The 21,895-nt window shown below is 43.3% G+C and overlaps 2 protein-coding genes across 9 annotated transcripts in view; one reads left to right on the forward strand and one right to left on the reverse strand.

Annotated features, from left to right (window-relative positions):
- The window catches only part of DGLUCY (D-glutamate cyclase), an 85,016-nt gene extending 64,125 nt beyond the window's left edge, over window positions 1–20,891 (reverse strand). The window contains exon 1 of one of the 7 annotated variants that reach the window (XM_075926723.1): window positions 20,822–20,891. In XM_075926723.1, the coding sequence (XP_075782838.1) occupies window positions 20,822–20,858 (37 nt within the window). In that variant the 5' untranslated portion in view covers window positions 20,859–20,891. Of the gene's footprint in view, window positions 1–8,824; window positions 8,844–8,880; window positions 10,205–11,042; window positions 11,062–11,086; window positions 11,512–15,014; window positions 15,043–20,821 lie in introns of those variants that run through there. The other 6 variants (XM_025190959.2, XM_025190957.2, XM_014579725.3 and 3 more) reach the window with 6 other exon arrangements.
- RPS6KA5 (ribosomal protein S6 kinase A5) overlaps window positions 11,730–21,895 on the forward strand; it is a 205,041-nt gene continuing 194,875 nt past the window's right edge. Inside the window, exons 1-2 of one of the 2 annotated variants that reach the window (XM_075926718.1) lie at window positions 11,730–11,820; window positions 11,936–12,120. In XM_075926718.1, the coding sequence (XP_075782833.1) occupies window positions 12,048–12,120 (73 nt within the window). In that variant the 5' untranslated portion in view covers window positions 11,730–11,820; window positions 11,936–12,047. The other variant, XM_075926719.1, reaches the window with a different exon arrangement.

Consider the following 21,895-nt stretch of genomic DNA (forward strand, 5'->3'; position numbering starts at 1 on the left):
ACAAGCCTGACACCTACAGTGGAGCACTCACAGGGACACTGCTTGAAGAAGAAATATTGGTTTCTATTATAACACAGAATACAAATTGTACAGGGCACACTTTATATTTTTATTACAAATATGTGCACTAAACAATTAAAGAAATTTATTTTTTAGTTCCTCCATTACAAGTACTGTAGCACAATCTTTGTCATGAAAGTTGAACTTACAAATACAGAATTATGTAAAAACAACTGCATTCAAAAATAAAACAATATAAATCTTTAGAGCTTACAAGTCCATTCAGTTCTACTTCTGCCCACGACTGTGGTGAAGCAGAGCAACTGGTCTGGTTTGGGGGATGGAGGCAGAATGGAGCAGAAGCTGCTGTGTGACTCTGCTTCGCTTGTGGTTCCCGCTGCTGTGGTGAGTGTAGGGGGCATGACCCCTGCTGCTACTCTGCACCAAGTCCCCTGATAATCCACAAGGCAATGCCCCTTTTGGGAGAGAGCTTGGGAGAAGGGATTCAATGGGGGAAGATGGGCTGGCTTGGGAGAGGGTGTGCACAGGAACTAGCAGTCTTGCACAGATTGGAATGTGGAACTTCTCAGGCTGTATATGGTCTGTGGGCCATGTGTTTGAGATCCCTGCATTAAGCTAAGGCAAATACGCACATAAGCAAAATTATTAGAGATATGAAAATACTTTTTGTTGCTTCTCTTCCTAAAGCTCCATGCAAATATTCACAGATTCCATCCAGACCACTTAGTTTCACTTTGTTTCTGCGTTATAAAATTACTTCTGTAGTTGCTCATTCTCTGAGGGAAAGTTTAAATGGGATAAATCCTTTAAAATGGCTTTTCTGAAATTAGTGTGATAGCAGCACAGTCTTTGGCAGTGAGTATCCCTTGTACCAGACAAAAGGCCATAAAGCCTCCTTAATGCTGAGGGATTAAGAACCTTGGGGAGATATTTGTTCCAATTTGGAATTGTCACTGAAGTAGTCTCCATAGGCCAGATTTATGATGGTATTTAGGTGCCTATAGATGAAGTTAGGTGCCGAGAGTGGAATTCACAAGGGGGACTTAAGCACAGAAAAACTCAGCCTTTTAGGCACCATGCTGCCAAGTGGAAATCATAATCCAAGTTAGGCATCCAGGCTCTCTGTGCAATGCATGGGAGTAGCAATGTAAAAAATATACAAAAATACTAACTGTGTTACTGATCAAATTCTATTGGTTACACGGTTTAACATTTTCCCCGGGGATGTAGAGGTAGGGAGGGAAAGGTGCTGTTGGCCCCTGCAGGCTCCCAGCCACGCAGGTTCCTGGACCCATGGGCTCTGCCACTGACAGGGTCCCAGCTGCTGATCCTGCGTCACGGGCTCTACTGCTGATAGCATCCTACCATGTGCGAGGTCCCAGCTGCCAACCAATCTTAGCAGAGTTTAACCATTAAAAATAACTTAAGCAAGCAGGCGAACGCAAGCTTGCAGGTCTGAAGGCCCCTCTCCAAGCCTGAGAAGTGGAGTCACTAAATTCAGAACTCAGACGCTAGCAAAACTGAGCAGAGAGCTATTAAGAGAGCCAGTATGAAAGCTAACAAACCTGAGGAGAGAGGTGTGGCTCTACCTCTCAAAAGGAGTTAGGCACCATCCCCACTTGGGAATCATAGATGTAAACCCCTTGCTGAAGTTAGGCACTCAAGTTAAGCTAGTGCTTTCTTAAGAAAAACCCAGGAGGTGGTGATGAGCTTACAGTTTGCCTGACAGTTACACAACTGATTCATAATGTGGGAAATCCAGGTTCAAATCGCAACTATTCCTAATATGAAGCAAAGGCCTTGAACCCAGGGCTTCCACTTCCTAAGTAAGTGCCCTAATCTTTTGGCTCTGGGTAAATCTCTCCTGTTGAAGCTATTCCAGTAGAAAATATTTAAATAGCTATTAGAACAGGGAACTTAAACTCCTTCTAGATGAATGCCCTAACCATATGGCTATAGAGCCAATCTCAGGGCCAGACAATAGGTAAGGGAACACTATGTAGGAATATACACTCACATTTTGTTTTGCATTATAGTTTAAAATTGTTTGGATATTAGCATGAGCAATAGGCTGAAAACACATGACCAAAAACAGTAAGATGGTAAGAAAAAAGAGTTATTGTGAGAAACATGAAATGAGCTTTTGAAATACCAGTGTTATTTTATTTAAGGTTTACACTTAAGTATAAAAATTAAACATGGTTATCAGAGTATCAGATGCATTAAATGGACTACATAAGAAATTGCTTCTTCTGGCCTTAGATACGGTAGAGAACTAACAAGGATGGATGCCTCTTGTTTGTTAAAGAATAAAAAGAGTAAACTTTTAAAGGGTTCATTCCTTATATCTGCCTGTCCAAGTTAGAGCCAACCATTACGTGCCCCAACATCTCTGGGTCTCATCCTTTTATAAATATCTTTATTGAATACTTATAAATGTTGTATTACTGTTCTGGATGTAGTAGATTATTTATTTAGCCTCTTTAGGTATGTTTAGAGCAATTTGTATAAATCCATCTAGCCTTTGAACTTTTGAATTTTTCTAAGCTGAAAAGTCCAAGTCTTTTAAATCTCTCTTCATATGGGACCTGTCCCAAACCCCTAATAATTTTTGTTGCCCTTTACTGAACCTTTTCCAATGCCAATATATCTTATTTGGGATGAGGCCACCACATCTGTACGCAGTATTTAAAATGTAAGCGTATAATGGTTTTATATAGAGACAATAAGATACTCTCTGTCTTATTCTCTATCCCTTTTTAATGATTCCTAACATTAGTATCCGATCTGCATCGTGGGACGAGTCCGATACCAACAGTGAAGCACCCACGGGGACATCGCTTGAAGAACTTTGGTTTATAAGATTAGTTTTGAACCTAGAAAAATCCCTCAAACTACAGTCATAGGCACTACCTGGCTGGGTTGATTTAGTTGGGATTGGTCCTGCTTTGGGCAGGGGGCTGGACTTGATGACCTCCTGAGGTCTCTTCCAGCCTTATGATTTTACCATCAAACCCCAGACTGACCCTCAAAACAACTAGGAACTTGTGAAGAGCAAGGCCTTAGTTAGAATACATAAAGGTTCACTCACATAGTTATCAGTACATTTAAATATTTATATTCAAAGTTTTAGTTCTTTACTCTATATGCTAGTGGCTCTTTTGCATCCTAAAAGTGTACCATTTCCTCTCTAAAAACCAAAATTGGTGGCATGACAAGTTTACAGACGTTTGCTCACAAAGCATACATTTTTTTAGATTACCAGGATGTGTATAAAGAGTTTAACATCTCTTTCTCTCACTGTTTCCCTCTTCTAGAGACATACAGTATTAGCATTTTCAGGTATCAGGAAGATCACATTTAACTGAAAGTGTTTTGAATGAAGCCAATTTCACTCTAAGGATGTGATAATGTAAACATGTAAATAGTTAACCAATGAGCCTGGACTCATCAGTTAATCTTCATGGTTACATGCAGGGCCTGTCCTCCCCATCCCACCCCTCTGTTGTATCAGAGGCAACAGTGCGGGGCAGGGGTAGGTGGGAGCAGATGCTTATGGGGAGCTGGCTTTTAAGACAGCTCCTCATGAACACTGGGCTCTCACAGAACTGCTGCCCCGTACCCACTGCTGCTCTATATCAGGCAGGCAGGAGCTGGTGCTCATGGGGAGCCATCTATCCCCCACGCTGCTTCCTCTCTACCAGCTCAATTTTGAGAATATGGATGTGGATATGGATGCAGATCTTGTATCCGTGCAGGGCTTTATATGATCACTTTAAAATAGATCTATATTTTTGATTATAATGGCGATGGACCAGTCTAGAAAAAATGTTTTTCTCCCTCTCAAAGGGAAGCTGTTAAAATTGTTTTTGTGGAGTTGTTGAGACAGACACCCCAATGTGTGCCTGTGAAGAAATTAGAGCTGCCTGGGCTATCATTAAAGGGCACTAAATCTATAGTTAAGATAGATATACATAGATTTTTCTCTAAATGGTCTAGCCCTACTGTTAAGATTTAACTATAGAATATATTGGTTTAAGGAGGTTATCTGGTCACTATATTGCACCCAAGAAACATAGACCTGACACATGAAAGAGTGCATTCAGAGACCAAAGATGGGTCAAATGCAGTTAGCCCTTTAACCAACACAATATATGTCTTTAATCTTTAAAGACTGCCTCTGCTACATCTAAAAATGTGTGGCCTGATTTGCAGAAATGTTGATGCACCCCTACCATTCAGTGACCTCTGAGAATGAGGCCATTAGCATTTATATGTTCCATAACCCAAATTCATGTGACCTGTAAATCAAGTTGCGCTGACTCTTGCATTAAGCCTAAACATAAAAAAAATGCAAATTATCCTTACTATACTTTAAAATAGTTTTTCCTGTGGGATGACAGAGTGACGTTATATATATATATATATATTTGTTTTGGTTCTGGACATCCAACACTCCGGTCATCTGAAGAAGTGAGCTGTGCCCATAAAAACTCATGATACCATCTACATGTTTTGTTAATCTTTAAAATGCCACCAGACTATTTGTTGTTTTTTAAGTTTATCCTGTACAGGCTAACTTGGCTACCCCTCCGAAGCTTGTTGTTATATCACTCTGCATCCCACAGGAACATGCCCCACCCACCCCCAGGGCCCTTGTGAAAGGTTAGGGCTGCCTCTGCCTCCAGCCCTCCCCTTTCCTTCCCAGCAGTGGAGGGAAAGCTGGGCTTGGGGCAGCGTGGCTTGGTCTCAGGCCCTCTCTGTGCACAGGGAGATTCCCAGGCCCAGGAACTGGACCTGGCACATGACACCACGTGGCTGCTGGAGTAAGTTAGGCTGCAGTGGGAGGGAGGAGGGACAAGGGGACCATGGCTGGGGGAGGAGAGGAAAGGGGGCCCTGGCTGGTGGTAGGGGAGAGAAATGGGGAGGGGGAAGGGAGCCCTGGAAGGTGGAGAAGGGGAGGGAGAAGGGGCCTAGATTGGTATGACTACAGCCCAGCCCTTCCCAGTGGCTGGCGGGGAGGCAAGAGCCAGGGTTGGCTTTGTGGGGGCTCAGGTGGGGAAAGATGGGGGTGTGTGGGAGTTGCGTCACCTTTCGGGGGCTTGGGAGGAAGGTGGAGTGACACATGGTGGTGACAGAGCCTTGCGGGGGTTTGGGTGGGGGGAGGGGAGGCGGGTGCACAGGACCCGTGTGGCATCCCTGGGGAAAGGAGAGGCACATGGGAACCACGCATTCTTGCCCCTCACCAGTGGGTGGCCAGAGCCATGCCCCCTTCCTCTACGCCAGAGGGAGAGAACCAGGCCAGCCTTGGTCTGGCTCAACACTCTCCTTCCCCTCCCCCCACCAGCCCGGCGGCCAGAAGGAGGAATCTGGGCCAGCTTCGATCTAGCCCAACCTCCTCCGCCACCAGTGGCAAGAGATGGAAGAGTCATGGCAGCCTCACTCTGGCCCAACTACACACACCCTCCATGGCAGCCAGAGGGAAGAAGATGGGCCAGCTTCGGGCCGGCTCAACAGCCCCCAAAGCGGCTGGAGCAGAGAGAGCCAGGCCAGCTGCAGCCTTGGTTCAGTCAACCCCACCCCTTCCAGCAGCTGGATGGGGAAGAGCAAGGGCAGGCCAGGGCTTCTATGCCTCAATCTGGCCCTCCCCAGCAGCTGGGGAGAGAGCCAGGGCTGCTTACTCCCGGAAAGGGGGGTTGGCGAACACAGCAAGCAAGGGGGCATCTAGTATTAGATTTTTTTTTAAACCTTAAATATTGATTGTGGTGTTATTTAGGGCATGATGCAAACCCATGATAGGCAACCAAACGATTTTCATTGACTTCAAAGAGTTGGAACAGGTTCTCAATCAGTATCTTTAGTTACCAGTTTGGGGGATTATTTTTTTTTCCAATGTGCATTACTTTACATTTAGCTACAATAAATGTTTCATTTGCCATTTTGTTGCCCAATCACTCAGTTTGGTGAGATCTTTTTGAAGCTCTTCACAGTCTGCTTTGGTCTTCACTATCTTGAACAGTTTAGTATCATCTGCAAATTTTGCCACCTCACTATTTACCCTTTTTTCCAGATCATTTATAAATAGGTTGAATAAGATTGATCCCAGTACGGATCCTTGGGGGATACCACTAATTACCTCTCTTCATTATGAAAACTGACCATTTATTCTACCCTTTGTTTCCTATCTTTTAACCAGTTATCAGTCCATGAGAAGATCTTCCCTCTTATCCCATGACAACTTACTTAAGAGCCTTTGGTGAGGGACCTTGTCAAAGGCTTTATGGAAATCTAAGTATACTGGATCCATTGAATCCCTCTTGTTCACATGTTTGCTGACTCTCTCAGAGAACTCTAGAAGATTAGTAAGGCATGTTTTCCCTTTACAGAAACCATGTTTGACTTTTCCCTAGAAAATTATGTTCATCTATGTGTCTGACAATTTTATTCTTTAATATTGTTTCAACTAATTTGCCCAGTACTGCTTTTAGACTTACTGATCTGTAATTGCCAAGATTACCTCTAGAACCCTTTTTAAATATTGGCATCACAACTAGCTGTCTTCCAGTCACTAGGTACAGAAGCTGATTTAAAGGATAGGTGACAAACCATAGTTAATAGTTCTACAGTTTTACATTTGAGTTCTTTCTGAACTCTTGGGTGAATGTCATCTAGTCCCGAGGACTTGTTACAGTTAAATTTAACAATTTTTTTCCAAAACCTCCTCTAATACCTCAATCTGGGACAATCCCTCAGGTTTGTCACCTAAAAAGAATGGCTCAGGTTTGGGAATCTCCATGACATCCTCAGCTGTGAAGACCAAAGCAAATAATTCATGTAGTTTCTCCACAATGACCTTATCGCCTTTGAGTGCTCCTTTAGCATTTATCATCCAGGTGCCCCGCTTTTTGTTTGCCAGGCTCCTGCTTCTGATGTACTTAAACATTTTGCTATTTGTAGCAGCGCGTCGGGGTTCCCCCGCCTCCTGCACCCCTGTAGTGGCACGAACAGATTCCACCAGCCAGTAGAATAGAGGGAGTTTATTGCTTCTCCAGGATACAGCACAGCAGAGATGTAATCCGGTTACAGAGCAGGCCTAGGATGCCTCAGTCCCCCTTGAGATGGGGGAGACTGGGCCCCTAAATCCCAGCCAGTTGCTTAGGCTGCTTCCTCCATGATACCAGACAGAAACTAAAAACCGTCCCTTCAAGCTCTGCTCCCCAGCCAGGAGCTGGCCTCCCCTCCTTCCTTTGTTTCTCTCCCTGGAAGGCAACTGGTCGGACAGATTCGGAGCCCCTTGCATAATGAGACAACCCCTGTCCTTCTGAGCCGTGCTACAAACAGCCGCCAGTGGAGGTCACCCACAGCCCACCGCCCAGCATAGCAATCAGCAAGGTACCAACACTACATCACACTATTACTCTTTGATTTTTTGGCTAGCTGTTCTTCAAACTCCTTTCTGGCTTTTCTTATTATATTTTTACTTAATTTGACAATTTCTGTTATCCTCACTAGGATTTAACTTCTACTTCTTATACAATGCTTTTTTATCTCTCACTGCTTCTTTTACTTGGATGTTAAGCCATGGTGACACTTTTTTGGTTCTTCTACTATGTTTTTTAATTTGGGGTTTACATTTATGTTGGGTCTCTATTATGGTGTCTTTGAAAAGATTCCATTGCAGCTTGCAGGGATTTTACTTTTCTCACTATACCTTTTGCTATTCTTATCTAGCTGTGAAATTGGATGAGGTCAAGAAAAATCTGAGATGTGTGCAAATAAATGACTGGAATACGGGTACTAGCAGGTATGTACTGTTCAGGAGAGAGAGACGTAAAGATAGTTTTATTTGTTATTTCTTTTTGTTTTTTTACAATGCTACCACACTATTTGCGCCAAAATCACTTTAGGGAAGGACTATAAAGAGGTTCTATGTAGTAGTGTTAGGAATTTGCTAGAGACCTTCAGGATCAACTTTGGACATGGATAGAAGTCTCAATGTTATTAAAGAGAGTACTACTATTACTACAAATTGTCCTTATGGAAGGCTTTCTCCTCTAATCTATAGTTTGGCAGATAATCTCTATTAATAATGGTAGGGCCCAACAGTGATAGGTTTCTTCGCTAAACAGTCACTGAATGAGAAGATGTAATACTACTTTAGACTGTTTTAGTAAACAGTGATGAGACTATATAGAATAAGTGATCACGAGGTAATCTAGTATAAATTAAAAGGAAAGAGAATGAAAACAGGTTAGTTACAAATATTCAATTTCAAAATGGCAGACTGAGAGAAACTAAGTGAACTAGTTAGTGAAGTCAAGTGGATGGAAGAGTTCAGGGACTTAAAGAAATTCCAGACCATCTACAAGTTTAAGTCAGAAGTGCAAACGTTTGTCTGGAATCTGCATTCCAAATAAAAGATTTAAAAAAAATGTACAAGGAAAGACTCTAGCCCTCACTTGTTGAATAACCACCTGAAAAAGGACATGAGGAGTATGTAGGGAAGAATGGAACACAGGATATATCAGCAAAGGAAGCTACAGCTTGGAAGTAAAAAAAAATACAGACAAACTGAAAACTGTCAAAAGTCAATTATTCTCAAATACATGCTTAATATGAAAATATCTCCTGCATGCTTAATATGAAAATAAATCAAACTACATGCTTAATATCTCCTGCATGCTTAATATGAAAATAAATCAAACTGCATAATTTAAATGAATATTCACAAACTGAAGCATTTGTGTAATAGGTTCTCCTTTCCTGATACCACAAAATATTCTGTGAGCATAACAACACTCACCATCACATACAATAGTCTGATGATAAGTCTAACATAGTGTAAATAAGCAATCTTACTGTTAGTTTAGCTTTTTCAAAGGCTGTTCTATCTTCAAGTAAATAAAGTCTTTCTCTTCGACTTTACTCTGTTGTCTTTGCTTCCCCAGAAAAGAATCTAATGTTCTTTTGTATTAACTATAAATCGAAGGAAAGACAATTTTGCTCTGATACTAGACAGCCTGAGTCTCTTCCTAGCCAAGTCTCTTCCTGCTTCCTCCTACTTTAAGGTTACAACAGGAAATACTAAGCCACACATACATTTAAAGACATATACACATTTAATCCAAAACAGTATCCATGACTCTTGCTTAACATCGTTGGCCCTTTTAAACAGTTATTCTAACAATCTGTCCAATTAAGGCCTACATTTACAATTTGCCAGTAGACTGAGTGCAGTATCTGATTAGTATGCTACTGAAAAGACTAAGGTACAAATCCAAACACCATAAGAAATGAGATTCAGTACACATGACCCATGTTTTGAACCTAAGCATTTAAAAAAAAAGTCAGACCCCCAAAATGTCATGACTAGCTTAATAATTGAGGGTTTAAAAATCATAATTGTCAGGGTTCTATTGCCTTCTAGTTTTCAAAACTTTAGGATATGAATGCTTCACATTTTCAAGCTTTTCTCCATAATCATGAAGACAAACTATTTTTAAATATTAAAGCTGAAAACTTCATGCCATTTAGGGATGTTAAAAAGCATTTTTGGGGTTTTTTTTTGTAAATGTGTAACTCTGGAATTTTTCAATTGATACATGTTTACACACAGAGGGGGGTGGCTCCAGTGGCTCTGTATCAGAGGCAGCAATATGGTGAGGGCCGGAGGGAGGCAGGAACTTAAAAGCAAGCTTCCCATGCATATTATTAGTTCATGCCTGCCCCCTGCACTGCTGCCTCTGATACACAGGCAGCAGTGGGGGGAGGGAGGCCTTGTGTGCAACTGTGAACATTAACCGATGAGCCTGACAGAACAGAAACCAGCAGAATTTGGCAAGCCAGTATGTGGGCAACAGTAAACTAAAAATGTCCCAGGCCACACACACAACCTCGATGTGCCACAGCTTGCCTCCCACTTAGCTTGGGCATCTTACACCTAATGGGGTTGCAGAATGCATCTCTGGGAATGAAATAGTACATTGCATATTGGAATCTGCCTTTGGAGCAGATCATGCAGCTGGGAATGAGTGGTTTCCTTAAAATTCACTGCCACAGAGCCAAGAAAACACTTGATTTTGAAAGGATAGTCAACCAGTGTGCTGTGACCTCTGTTCATTACTCTTAGGCTATGTCTATACTATAGCCTCTTGCGCAAAAACATTTGCAAATGAGGCAAAGTGTGGAATATCGCTACACCTCATTTGCATAATTAATAAGGCTCCATGTTGCGCAAAAACCCCTCTTGCACAAGAGGGGTTTTTTGCACAACAGGCTCTTGTGCAAACACGGAGCCTAATTAATTATGCAAATAAGGCATGATGACATTCCATGCTTTGCCTCATTTGCATACATTTTTGCGCAAGAGGCTATAGGGCAGACATAGCCTTAGGCTACATCTAAACTAGGATACTCTTCTGCAAAAGGAAATGCAAATGGATGCTCATTTGCATATGTCATGTTCTCATTTGCATTTCCTCAGATCCCTTTTGCGCAGGAGTTTTTTGCGCAAAAAATGCGTAGACAGCTCCTTTTTGCTCAAAAACCCTTTTGCACAAGAGCCATTCAGAAATGAAAATGAGAACATATGCAAATGAGCACTCAATTTTCATTTCCTCTTGCAGAAGAGGATAGTAGTATAGATGTAGCCATAGTGTTATCCTTTAACTGAGGAATGAGAACCTTTTTTGGTCAGGGGCTACCAACTCACAGAAAAATCATTCTAGAACTGCACACCAGTGAGAAGCAAGAAAATAAAAACCAAACCCTCAATGATACGACATCTGACTGAGGAGAAAGACACTCCCCACAATCCCTCGCACAGCAGAGCCTTAGGCTAGATTTTGTGTGCGCCAGTCCCACAAATGTTGAGGGGAGCCCCAAGCCTCTGGGGCCAGGTCCAGACAAGCCAGGATGCCCCAGGTTTCACTCCTGCTTTAACTCCTGCCCCTGCATCCTGTACCACCTCCTTGCAGCCAGCTCTTGGCTCCAGACAGTAAGGTCTCTGGAGCAGGGCCCACCTGTTTCTCGCAGAGGTATATGTTAGCTCAGGGGGCCTCGCTACCTTAGGGGTTACGCTACGGAGTAGCTAGCGCATGGCACTGTGCGTTGGGAAGCCTCTTCAGAGCTCCCTTCCTCGTTAGTATTCTTCCCACCTCCACGAGCCTGGAGACTTCGCTTCCCCCTCAGCAATAGGGGACAGGGAGACCCCTCCCCTTCCGTCTTCCACCTCCCGTAATCGAGGGCTGCGCTGTCCCCAAGACCCATCGCCGCTTCCGGGCGGGGGGGGGGGTAGGAAAACCAGCCAGGGACGGAGGTCGGAGGGAAGGAACTTCTTAATCTTTCTCCTTTACGGCGCCTCTCTTTTTTCCGGAACTACGAGAGGTTTGAGCCGGAAGGAGCGCGCCTCCCGCTCGTAGCTTACTGACTAGCAGCCCCCAGGAGGCAGTCAGCATCGCCCCTTACATCGCTAGGCGACCTAGCACCCGCCCATTTCAGTAGGCGGGAGGGAATGTTTACAAATAAAAAGGCGAGTGGGCGGGGGGAGCGGGAGGAGCAAGCGCTTAGCGCAATGTGCGAGCCAATAGGGCAGCGCGCCATTTGGCTAGAGGGCGGGAACGTACAGTCCAACGGTCTCTGACCAACAGTCGGCCAGCTGCTCAGGCGCCAGAGCCAATGAGCTCTCAGTATCATTCTTCTACGGACTGGAGAAGCGAGAGGAGGGGGAGGGAAGTCTCCTCAGTCCGCCTCTTCGTACAGTCTCCTCCAGTCCCGGCGGGGCTGGGTTCCCCCCCTGCTGTTGAGTAGGGAGGGGAGCTGGGGCGGGCGGGCAACCGCAGGGGCTGGATGTTGGGAGGCGGGATTTTAATGTTGCTTTTATTTTGTATTGAATTGTATGGCGTTTACCCCCCAGACGTCTCTGAACAATAAAATCCTGCCAGACACCTTGCCCCCTCCCCACCCGCCCGCACGCCCCAGGCGGGAGGCAGAGAGAGGGGGGCGAGGGGTGGCGAGCCTTTGAGAAAATGGAGGGATCCTCCAGCTCGGCAGAGGAAGGGGAGCTGCCTCTTCTCACAGTCAAGCACGAGCTGAAGAACGGTGAGCGACCGCAGAGCACCCCGGGCGGGGGGTGGGGGCCTTGCAAGGGCCGTGGTGGGCGCGGGTGAGCTGTGAAAGGCTGGCGGAAGCGGAGTGAGCAGAGGGCTTGTCAGTCGGGGGACGGTTGCGAGGGCTACGCGAAGTTGAGATGGGAGAGGTGACGGGCAGTGGTGGGGACGTCAGGGTGAGCTGCGGTAACGAACTGGAGGGTAAAGGCCATCGACGGAGAGAAATGGCGAGGTCGAGCGAGGGGTGAGACGGGGGCTGAGTGGAGAAGGGTGCAGGGACACTGAGAGGAAAAGTGGACGGGGAGCTCGAGGTGGCGGCTCCAAGGAAAGGCCGGGGAAAAGGGAGTCGGAGGATGCTGAGTTGAGGAGGGGTCAGTTGACTGGAGAGGAGTGTTGAGCTGTGAGGGGGGAAGAGAAGGGAGCTGAGTGGAGCTCATGAGAGAACTCCAGAAAAAAGTGACGAGAGGCGGGCTAGGGGAGAGGAAACAAGAAAAGGGGCCTTTTAAAATGTGTTTCTATGTACATTTAAAATTGGGTTTGGGTGATCTTTAACTTTGTGTAGTGTGTGAGGAATAAGTGGCTGGAGGATGCCTGTATTTTCTTTTTCTGAGTATCATCGACTGTCCTTAGCTGTGTGATATGAGGTGCTCTGACATTTTCCTGCTTGGGTCTTCAAAATGCCTCATAATCAGATAACTTATTTGAAAATCCTGTGTAGAAATATTTGCACCAACAAAATCTACTGTATAAACACAGTACGAATGTTGTCCTACAGTTGTGGTTTTATGGAAGATTTTAGTATCTTGTTTTCAAAGAAGTCTTCAAGTAATTTGAATGATACAGGAATTTTTGGGTTTTTTTTAAGTTTACAAAATACAGTGAGTTAAATAGTGTGTGCACAGTATTTTAAAACAGTCCATGTCCTGTGATCTATGCCAACTAGAGAAAAACAACCCTCTCTTCTTCCCCTTCAGCCCCAAAATAAAGCTAAATTAGCTGCACCACAAAACAGGAACATTCTACTTCTGTGATGGGGGGGGGGGGGGGGGAAGATGCAGAGAGATAGAGGAGGAGGAGGGTATCTTAACCCACAAGACAAATGTGTAACATAGTTTTTGATGGACCATTTGGAAAAGCAAATTCTATAGTCAAGGACACACCACAGAAAGAGTGCAGGCTCCTGCTCCCAGACATTCAGATCTAGTACCTGTTTACACAAATACTCCAGTTGACCTCAACTGTCATTGCAGCACAGAGAGAGAAGCAATCTTCTTGAGAACTAGAGCCAAGCCACCTTACATAGGGGTTGCAATTTTGCTCCCTTCTATTTTTCGTGTAATCGTCTACACGTTGACATCCCTAGTGTAGACCTGGCCTAAGAGTGACTGGACTGCAGGGTTCCACCTAGCCAGAAATGGGGAAAGCCGGGCCTATCATTCTGAGGTATGCACTTGTGAGTGACAAAAGGGAGCTAATGTGCAGCTTGCCCTCTCATTGTGCCAATCTTAAATTTAAAAAAACCCTTCAAATATAGACTACACAGAAGATACTACAAAAGATCAGAGGTATTAATTGTTTTAAAAATTCCCAGAATGCCTCAATAATCCCTACTTAAACCTCCTCCCCCCCATATACATACTCTTCCTGATGTACACTTTGGGCTAAACAAAAACTAAATGTAGATACATTCAAGATCAGTTAATGTAACTTGAATCAGCTGGAAAAGTTATGAAAGAAACTAGTATTCCCTGCCATCTTTTTGTCATTCTCATAACTACTAGTAATAGAATTCCTGGTGTTTGAACCATTAATGTTGTGTATATCTTCTAGAGGTAAGTTTTAAGAGGTTAATATTTGAGCTTGAGCTAGTAGTTCCTTTCAACAATTTTTTGTTAGTCAGTGCTTCTCACGATCTAGTGGTGCAATCAACACTCCCACTTTGAATTAGAAATAGGAACATGAGAATGGCCTTACTGGGTCAGACCAAAGGTCTATTCAGCCCAGTATCCTATCTGCCGATAGTGGCCAATGCCAGGTGTCCCAGAGGAAGTGAACCGAACAGGTAATGATCAAGCGATCTCTCTCTTGTCACCCATCTCCACCCTTTGATAAACAGAAGCTAGGGACACCATTCCTTACCCAGACTGGCTAATAGCCATTAATGGACTTAATCGCCGTGAATTTATCTAGTTGTCTTTTAAACTTGTTATAGTACTAGCCTTCACAACCTCTTCAGGCAATGAGTTCCACAGATTGACTATGCGCTGTGTGAAGAGAACTTCCTTCTATTTGTTTTAAACCTGCTGCTCATTAATTTCATTTGGTGGCCCTTAGTTCTTATATCATGGGAACAAATAAATAACTTTTCCTTATTCACTTTCTCCACACCACGCAGGAAGGTAAAGGGTTAGTGCCTCAGAAGCAATAAAGCATTGCTATACTTTTCATATCTAAATAAACGTAGTAAATGGCAGTGCTCCAGGCATTGTATATTCTATTTCTGGAATTATTTTAGTAATAGTGTTTATTGTTACTCTTAGTATATGATGCATGCAAATTGTTTATATAAACATCTGAATATAGAAAATTTTTATCATATGTCTTGCAGGTTTTTTACAGTTCTAAAATAGATACACTTTTATAGTTCAACCCACTATGGCTTGCAAACACTATTGGCTTGTTCCTAATCTGCTTATTTCCCCATATTAATGCAGGATTGACGTCAAAATTGCATAGTAGTTACCTTTGAGAGCCTTCTAGAAGGTTCAGAATGCCTTCACGTACTACTGAAGTTAATAGTAGTTGAAGGTGCTCAGGAACCATATGGGGAGGGCAAGAGTGGTAAATGTGAAAGTCAGGTACAGGAGGTAGAAAGCCCATGAATACCTGGTAGAGGGCTGGAGATGCACATTGTCCGGCATACTCAAACTGGTCCTTCAAAGAGTACTTGGGGGAAAATGCTGGGGCAGCTCCTGATAGGGTGGATGGTCTTTTTCCTTTTTTAGATGTTGAAGGATCTGCAAGGTTTGTGGTCTGGTTTCACAGCCTATCCTCTTAGAAAATAGTATGGTTTGGGAGGAATTAGAATAAAGAGAGTATTCTGGAATTTCCACAGTAGCCTGATCCTGTGGTCTTTTGTGTGTTCACCAATAATCATGTCCAGAGCTCGACAAATAATGTAAGCATACTTTCTATGCCATCATCTAAATCGTTGATGAAGATATTGAACAGAACCAGTCCCAAAACAGATCTCTGTGGAACCCCACTTGTTATGCCCTTCCAGCAGGATTGTGAACCATTAATAACTACTCTCAGAGAATGGTTATCCAGCCAGTTATGTACCCACCTTATAGTTGCCCCATCTATATTGTATTTGTTTAGTTTATTGATAATAAGATCATGCGAGACCATATCAAATGCCTTGCTAAAGTCTAGATATACCATGTCCTGCACTTCTCCCTTATCTCAAGACTCGTTATCATATCAAAGAAAGCTATCAGGTAACAGATAGGGTGGTGGTTTGACATGATTTGTTCCTTACAAATCCATGCTATCACCTTATTATCTTCCAGGTGTTTACAGATGAAGTCCTTAATTACTTGCTGCATTATCTTTCCTGGCACAGAAGTTAAACTGAATGGTCTGTAGTTTCCTGGGTTGTTCTTATTTCCCTTTTTATAGATGGACACTATATTTGCCCTTTTCCAGTCTTCTGGAATCTCTCCCATCTTCCATGATTTTTCAAAGATGATAGCCAAAGGCTCAGATCCCTCCTCTATCAGCTCCTTGAGTATTCTAGTGCTCTCCTATTCATCTTTTTAAATATTTAATTGCCTATCTGAAAGACTTGTCTTTTCCACCAATTAAGTACTCCATAATACCACACAAATTCTTTGGGAGACTTCAGCTTCCCATTTCTAGAAAGAAAGACAAAAAACACTATGTCCATGCACAAGGCTTTGCGCAGTTCTTTATGTATTCAATGCCATCTTCTGTGGTTGCTGTTGCAGCAAATAAAGGTGTAAGCAGATCCCAGTGCAGTTTTCTTTGAAGGAGAAGGCTTTTAAATGACTAGATCTCTTTGCAAAAAAAGCCTATTTCACGGTGAGTCTCCAAATGAGTGTATCCAACTGTGAGGAATTGTTTGCAAAATATTATTTTGTTAATTGGGACTTAAGTCTTAGAAGTCTCATCCGAAGTGCCAGAAGAATATAGAGATCAATCTGACATAAGGATGTTAACGGGTGACGGGTTACCAGGTAAGCATCACTCTTAACAACTAACTGGTTCCGGGGGAGCAGCCCTCTACCCATGCCCACTAGGTTTATTGGGCTGGAGCTTCCCCTGTCTGGATTTTGTGGGGTGTGTACTCTAGCTTGTCCCCCTTCCCCATTTAATCAGCTAACCACTTAAACTTAAGATTTAACCCATGAACTAATTAAATGCGATTTTACACCTCTTTTGTTTGACATTTTATCTCAGAAGGTCAACTGATTGGAAAAAAAAGACATCACTTCAGGCAATCACTTATACAGTGAGTGCAACATCCTGCTTAGTGGCAAATGCCACAGCAATGTGGCAGTCTGTAGCTGCAGTTCACCAGCATTTATTTAAATCAAATTTATTTAAATTTCTAGTCAGGAAGACTCAATTTAATCATGGTTTTTGACATACAAGTGAATTTTTGTTGGTTATTATAACCATAAAACATATTTTTCATAAGTCAGATGTAGATTTAATTTTCAGAAGGTATACACTACACATTTTAAAACGGTGATTTATTTTGAAGACTTTTTAGATTAGTTTTATAGCTGTATCAGAAAATGAATGATTGGTTATTTCATTTACCAAAAGGTAATTGAAGCAGATATTTGAGGTCATTAGAAGGTGAACTATTCATTTTAAAACAAAAATTAAATAGACTGTGTCAGCCTGTCAACATGAGAAACTTAAAGTATTGGCTTCTGCAGCTAATTCAATCCTCTTCACTTCATTTTCCTGTTTGTTCGTAATCTGGAAAAGAAAAACAACCTTTCCTCCTTTTTCAAGTCCCCAATGATTTCTCAATTTGGAATGAACTAGTCCAAAGGAAGAAAATATTCCTTCTATACTGGCAGAAGAAGCTACTGCTGTTAAAAGTGAGATTAACACTTGAATCCAAATGCTCAAGTGACTTCCACCAGTTCAATGGTGTGACTTTCTTTAAAACACCAGCAAACATATTTCTTGAATGGTTCACCCTTACTTCCAAAGTTTCTTATAGTTGGTATTATGTAGGGATGATTGCTGGATGCCCATGTCATAGCCAACTCCCCTTCCTTGGCACTTAAGTTTGGTACTGAATATTGAGAACATTTGCAAGAAAATGAGCTAGAGATGGTGCTTGTCCCATTCTTTTTTTTTAATGCTTGTAATTTAACTCTGTCATTGCATATTATTCTTTTTAAGATCCCACTCAGTTCCTTCCAGATTTCAACAGCATCAGCAATAAAGTAACTACTTCCCTATACTTTGTTCAAGGATACAGAAATAGGGTACGTCTACACTACAGTGCTAATTCGAACTAACTTAGTTCGAATTAGTTAATTCAAACTAAGCTAATTCGAACTAACGTGTCTAGAACTAAAAACTAGTTAGAATTAGCGTTTTGCTAATTCGAACTAGCATGTCCACATTAAGTGGACCCTGAACCGGGCTTAAGGATGGCCGGAAGCAGTGCCGGCAGGGCATCAGAGGAGGACTTAGAGCGTGGAGATGCTGTCTCAGGCTAGCCGAGGGCTATGCTTAAAGGGTTCTGACCCCCACCCCGGACAGACAGTTCTCAGGGGTGCCCTGCTTGCAAACCAGTCCTGGCTTGGAGTGCCCGGAGTGCCCACACTGGGCACATCACAGCACTCGGCCATCAGACCGGTTGCACTTGCCGCAGGCTGCCGTCTGGGGAGAGGAGGCAATTGGGGGGATGCAGGAGAGCTTCCACCTCCAGAAGCCCGCAGAGCCAGCCCAGTCCTCCCCATCGGGGGCTCGTACCCCATTCCTCCCTCACCTCCTTCCACTTACCCTTCCCTAGCCCCTTTTCTTGATGTACAAAATAAAGGACAATTGTGTTCAAAAATGGAATCTGTCTTTATTGAACAAAACTGGGGGAGACTGGGAAAAGGAGGTGGGAGAGGGGAAGAGAGAGGGTGGGAGAGGGGAGGGCAACTACAATGATCAGGGGTTGGGAATAGGTCCCATATGAAGAGAGGCTAAAGAGACTGGGACTTTTCAGCTTAGAAAAGAGGAGACGGAGGGGGGACAGGATAGAGGTCTCTAAAAGCATGAGTGGGGTGGAGAGGGTCCATCAAGAAAAGTTCTTCATTAGTTCCCATAAATAAGGACTAGAGGACACCAAAGAAAAGGAATGGGTAGCAGGCTTCAAACTAGTAACAGAAAGTTCTTCTTCACAAAGCAAAGAGTCAACCTGTGGAACTCCTTGCTGCAGGAGGCTGTGAAGGCTAGAACTAGAACAGTTTAAAGGGACGTGAGATCAAGTGATGGAGGTTGGGTCCATGGAGTGCTATTAGCCAGGGGGTAGGAGTGGTGTCCCTGCCCAAGGTTTGTGGAAGGCTGGAGAGGGATGGCACGAGACAAATGGCTTGGTCACTGTCTTCGGTCCATCCCCTCTAGGGTCCCTAGGGTTGGCCGCTGTCGGCAGACAGGCTACTGGGCTAGATGGACCTTTGGTCTGACCCAGTACGGCCATTGTACGGCCATTGTCAGAGCTCAGGGTCGGGGGTCTCAGTGGACCACCTTGATTTTCATGCACACCTGCTCCTGGGTGGCCAGGCTGGCAGCTCTCCTGCCCTAGACGGCCACTTTCCTGTGCCTAGTGCAGAGATCGTGGACGAGGTCCATGATGTCCACACTAGCCCAGGCGGGTGCCCGCCTCTTGCGGTCTCGGGCAAGCTACTGGGAGCCGCCAGCCTGGTCCAGGGAAGAGGGGGAGGGCTGGGGGGCATCGGGTGGCTGGCTCGAGCTGTGCCAGGTGCAGGGTCTGCTGGCTGGGTGCTGGCAGGCTTGCACCTGGCACGGGCACTGTAGCCAGCCTGTGCCCCTTTAAGGGCTCCGGGGCCGGGAGGGGGGCAATAGAGTTTCCCTGGTGTTGGCCAGAGTGGCCACCAGGGAAACCTGGGGAGGGCTAGCCTCCCACTAGTTCGAATTAAGGGGCTACACACCCCTTAATTCGAACTAGCTAGTTTGAACTAGGCTTAATCCTCGTAAAATGAGGTTTTCCTAGTTCGAACTAAGCGCGCTCCGCTAGTTCAAATTAAGTTCGAACTAGCGGAGCGCTAGTGTAGCGCCTATGAAAGTTAGTTCGAACTAACGTCTGTTAGTTCGAACTAACTCTGTAGTGTAGACATACCCATAGGCTTTAGAGTACTCAGGGGAAGCTTAACGTTTCTCTTAAGCCCAGTGTTGAGAACTTTGGCTATGATACTGCCATCTATTTTTTTCATTATTTTGTTCAGAAAGTATCATCAGACTAGACTAATTCTTGATATCGTGCTCAAAGCAATCCATTACTGAGTTCCACTGCATATCTTGTGGGAAAGTTATGTTGGTTCCTCCCACTTTTTTCAGAGCAGCCACTGCAAAGTGGTTGTTCTGGAAGTATATTTCAATTTCAACAACATTAGCTTTTATTTTTGAAACACTGAAGTCTTTGGCTAGGAGGTGCATCAAATGAGCACTGCAAATGTATGTTATTAGCTTGGGACTCTCATCTTGGATACATTTACAGCACAGTCTGTGACCAAACTGCATACTAGACATTTTGATTTTTTTTTCAGATTGTTATAGCTTTTACTGCTACTTCTAAGTATTCTGCTATCTGTGCATTGTTTTCATGTATCAATTGTTTCTGTAAGGAAGACATTCCCTTCTTCTGTCACATAAATACATACAATAGGATTGTTCTGGACATTGCTCGATCCATCAAAATTCAGGCTAGCAATTTTACCCCCTCTAGACTTTTTGAACACTGCTTAATTTCTTTTCTCTACACTTTATTCAGCAACTTGCCTGCAACATCTGCTCTGTTGGGTGGACTGTATCCTAGTCTTAATGACTGACCTATCAAGTGTGGGTTCTCAATCATACAGAAAGGAGAATTTGTTACTTAAACATAATAGGCCATTTTTTCATGAATTTTTTGTAATCTGCTGGTTCTTATCACAAACTTATCTATGACTATTTCTGAATGATATTTCTGGATGAGACTTTTTTTCTTCGTGTTACAGGTATTATGGCTGTGACACACAAGATGTAACTGAAACCTTATAATTGGCATATAACTCTGAAACTATAGAAAATGGTGGTGATCTTGAAGGTGGATTGTCTCCAGAATCTTGTATGTTGAGGATGGATTCTGCTAAACAAAATAAGTCAATGCAGTTATTTAATTATTACTACTACACTGCTAATTTAGTATTACTCATTGCATTCAATGACAGTGCTACTTTAAAGGTGAAATTGGAAAAGAAAGAGCTTTCTATTTCAGCTATTTATTTATCTATCACAACCACACAAAAATGATAGTACTGTTGAGTTACAACTATATATATTTTTTTGCTCAAACATGATAATTCAAGAATAGTCCAGAAGGTAGATAGGCAGTTCTTAAAGAAGTATGAAATAAAAAAGTTTACCAAGCTGAAGGTCCTTCATGTGTAGACATGTTCCTTTCATCATCTTCAACGCAGCTTCCTCCTAAGAAGGAACATTTCTTACAATGTTGTTTCATTTAGGCAACCAGGCCTTGCATTTCTTTGTTGCACCTGTTTGCATTTTGCATGCATTAAAAGATTCCAAACTGGGTCTCTCTTACGGTCTGCTGCTATTATAAGTTTTCCCTACTAGTGAGAGAATGGTATGGTAGATCTCCAGTCAATGAAGTCTCAGAAAGACCTTAAGACTGCTGGAATATGCTGCTCAACTAATTTCAGTTTTGTTTCTTCTGCCTGTCCCTCCTTTCTTACATATATCTACAGACTACTTCTTCTCCTTGCCCATATCTATTCCGAATTTTTTGAAACTTTGCACTTTTAGAGAGCGGTAAGGGATTGACTCTATACACAAATTTGCAGAGGGACAATAGGATTGAGGTCTGTTTCCTCACTTCTATATGTTTATTTATTTTAAAACATTTTTGCTCTTAACAAACATTATCTCTGGAAACAAATCCACAGTTTGAGAACTATAAAACCCAGCTTTCTTCTTCAAATGATTGGTCATGTGCATTCCAAGTCAGGTGTGTGTGTGTGCGCCACGTGCATAGACGTCAGAAAGCTTTTCCCTAGCAGAAACACATAAGTTGGCAATGAAGACCCCTGGAGTGGCACCAGTATAGCAAGGTATATAGCCCATTTCTAACCCACTCCTCCCTCAGTTCCTTCTTACTGCCAGTGATGGTCTTTGGAATTCTCTCTCTTTCCAGCTAGTCTCTAGCTTTGTTTTCTGTAGTTAGTTGTGAAGTAATTTGATAGTTCTCAGCAGGGAGTCCTTTTCCTCCTCATACCCAAGGCTGGGGCATGCCTCCGTTCTGTGGCTTTAAACCATGCAAGCAGTTCAACAAGTTTATGCCTACACGTGATCACCACAAATCCTATCTTAAGTATTTGGGAGTGGTGCATGTTGCAGATAAGAGTTAGATGTGCAAAGCTTTTATGTCAAGAACCCATGGGAATAGGGAGTTGCATCTAGAAACCTTTTAATGGATACTTCTCTGC

This window comes from Pelodiscus sinensis, chromosome 4, assembly GCF_049634645.1.
Source record: "Pelodiscus sinensis isolate JC-2024 chromosome 4, ASM4963464v1, whole genome shotgun sequence".
Taxonomy (NCBI): Eukaryota; Metazoa; Chordata; order Testudines; family Trionychidae; genus Pelodiscus; species Pelodiscus sinensis.